This window comes from Chamaea fasciata, unplaced genomic scaffold (genome assembly GCF_029207755.1).
Source record: "Chamaea fasciata isolate MVZ Bird 193981 ecotype frontalis unplaced genomic scaffold, bChaFas1.0.hap1 SCAF_11, whole genome shotgun sequence".
Taxonomy (NCBI): domain Eukaryota; kingdom Metazoa; phylum Chordata; class Aves; order Passeriformes; family Sylviidae; genus Chamaea; species Chamaea fasciata.
Window position 1 is genome coordinate 682,478 of NW_027094096.1, and position 2,771 is coordinate 685,248.

At 49.8% G+C, this 2,771-nt stretch overlaps 1 protein-coding gene across 1 annotated transcript; it reads right to left on the minus strand.

The window, feature by feature from the left end:
- Positions 1–1,370: 1,370 nt before the first annotated feature.
- LOC136295325 (zinc finger protein 239-like) lies at positions 1,371–1,928 on the minus strand. The gene has a single exon (XM_066193823.1). It carries the CDS (start codon positions 1,926–1,928, stop codon positions 1,371–1,373), a length of 558 nt encoding a protein of 185 aa, XP_066049920.1.
- Between the last annotated feature and the right edge of the window lie 843 nt (positions 1,929–2,771).

Below are 2,771 nucleotides of genomic sequence, written 5' to 3' on the forward strand. Positions count from 1 at the left end.
GAAAGGGACTGGAGGTACCTCGATCCCCTCGGGCGGCGCATGGGAGAAAACAACAAACTTCTCAGGAGGGTGGAGAACAAACTTTTAGTTGAAAACTTCAGAGAATGAAGTACTTGGGAAATCTTAAAGCTACTTGGAATTACAGTAAATCACTTCACAAAGTACTGACTGAGCAAGCTCTAACCTGTCCAACTTCCAGTCCTCCAGATTTTGAGAAGAGTAAGTCAGGAGGAAAGAGATCCAGAGTTGCCCTTGTATCCAGCGCCATCTCAGCGGCTGTGAGCTCCAGGGCCATGGGATGTATCAGTGTCACAGCCTCACCTGCTCTGGTCCCTCTCACAGGTGGGGTTTTGGGGGTGCCAAGGGCTTGGCAGCCACTTTGGGGCTGGAGCAGAGGCTGCAGTGGCTAGGGCAGTGATGGTCCCACCTACGCAGAACTTGTCCTGGCCCCCAAACACACCCTGGAGATGTCTGGGGCAATTCATCATTTCTCTGCTCTCCAGCACTGAGGCAACAGACTCTGGCTGCAGCTCTGAGCTCGTGCCCAAGACAACCACCCCTGGCAATGGGGCTGCATGGAGCTGCTCTCAGGAAACTCCCAAGAGTTGGGGAGTGCCCCAAAACCGTCTCAGAAATGTGGGATATCCCAAACTTTCTTCAGGAACATGGAATATCCAAAATCTCCCTCAGTAAAAGGCTCCCCCTTCTTTTATCATCCCCAAACTTTGGCTGTCTCATTCCAGACTCCACTCCACCTCCCCAGTCCCAACCCCAACCTATCCCACTCCGGCTGGATACCAAGACCCCCTTCCCAAGCTGTATTTCCCCCATTTCACACCTCCCAATCCCCATCCCACACATCCTGCCCCACCCAATGCCCACCTCACCCCTCCTGATTTGCATCCCATTTTGCCCAATCCCCTTCCAACCCCATCCCACCCTGAGGGGCTGTGGAATCAAGTAATTTTGGGGTGGGATTGAGTAGTTTTCAGTGGCCTTTAGTGCTCGTGAGGTGGCATATTGAAACCTCTTGTCTCTTTGAGTGCCAAGAAATGGAGACAACTACACCAAATACCCCCAAACCCTCAGAAGTATCTCCCTGAATCCCAGATTTCCTCAAAACACTAGTAAAAATTGAGACTTTAGATGCCGTTGTTTAATTTGTTGATTTTTACCTCAATTTTGTCAGTTTTAAAAGGATGAAGATGAACCAAAAGAATATTAGGGACCACCAAACACAAGGACCACCAGCCCAGTGTCTCCCCAATGCAGATCACAGGAAATGTGGTCACCACGTCTCTGCCTGAAGTGGGACCTCTGATGGGGTGAAGTTGGAGCAGTGCATAGTCAGGGCAGTCCCAGGGCTTCCCTTACTGATGCCTCCGTTGGTGTTGGGTGAAGTTAGAGCTCTGGCTGAAGCTCTTCCCACACTGTGAACAATCATAGGGCCTCTCCCCGGTGTGGATCCTCTGGTGGCAGATCAGGCTGGAACTCTGGTTGAAGCTCATCCCACATTCCCCACACTTGTATGGCCTCTCCCCAGTGTGGATGTCCCGGTGCCTGACAAGGTGGGAGTTTTGCTTGAAGCCCTTCCTGCAGTCGGGGCAGCGGAAGGGCCTCTCCTCTCTGTGAATCCACTGGTGCACGAGGAGATGGGAGCTGCTCCAAAACCTCTTCCCACACTCGGGACACTCGTAGGGCCTTTTGCCACTGTGGATCATTTGGTGGATGATCAGTTGGGACCTCTCGTTGAAGCCCTTCCCACATTGCCCACACCTGTATGGCCTTTCTTCAGCGTGGATGTTCTGGTGCCGGATCAAGTGAGAGCTGTGGCTGAAGCACTTCCCATATTGCTCACACTTGTAGGGCCGTTCCCTGGTGTGGATCCTCTGGTGGCAGATCAGGCTGGAGCTTGTGCTGAAGCTCATCCTGTAGGATCATCTGTGGACGGCAGGGAGAAGGAATTCTGCTGACCTGAGATATTCTAGAATATGTGGTTTTATTGCATGGGTCGTGGGTAAAAAGGGCCCTGCCTTCAGCCACCAGCCTCGGTTGAAGGGAGGTCCCCAAGAGAGCGAGAGGAAGAGCAAGGGGGTATGAGTCAAGAGAGAAGGGAGCGAGGGAGCCAGGTGGCAGGGGTCAGAGAGCAGGGGGAAGAGGTAAGAGCAGAGTGAAGAGCAAGGAATTGAGAGGAAGTAGTAAGAGAGCGAGGTCCTTCTTACAATGCATTATATCTCTTTTTGTGATGAATATTCTAATTTACAGTGACCAACCAATACAAGACACAAAATCCTATAGAATCTACATATAGCCTATAAGAACTACTACATTACCATACTATTTTATATTTTAAACTCTAAAAACTACTCTTTAGACTTTACTATTTTGCTACATTGACCTTTGGTTACTTAGTTAGCAGAAAGGTATCATTCCATCAAAAGGGATTCTTCTTCAGCTGGCTAGGCTATTGTTTTCAGGTTATATAGTAACTAAGACTCGCTATCCTACAACTCAAAGTAAGCTTCCATTTCTATTTCAATTATAGGTTTCATATTTTCAGAATCTTTTGCTAAACAATCATATTTATAAGGTTTCCCTGATTCATCTTCCCCAACACATCCCACATTCCCCACACTGGTAGGGCCTCTCCCAAGTGTGGATGCGCCAGTGGGTGATGAGGTGGGAGGTTTGCTTGAAGCCCTTCCTGCATTCAGGGCAGCAGAAGGGCCTCTGCTCTGTGTGAATCCACGGATGGCAGAGGAGATTGGAGC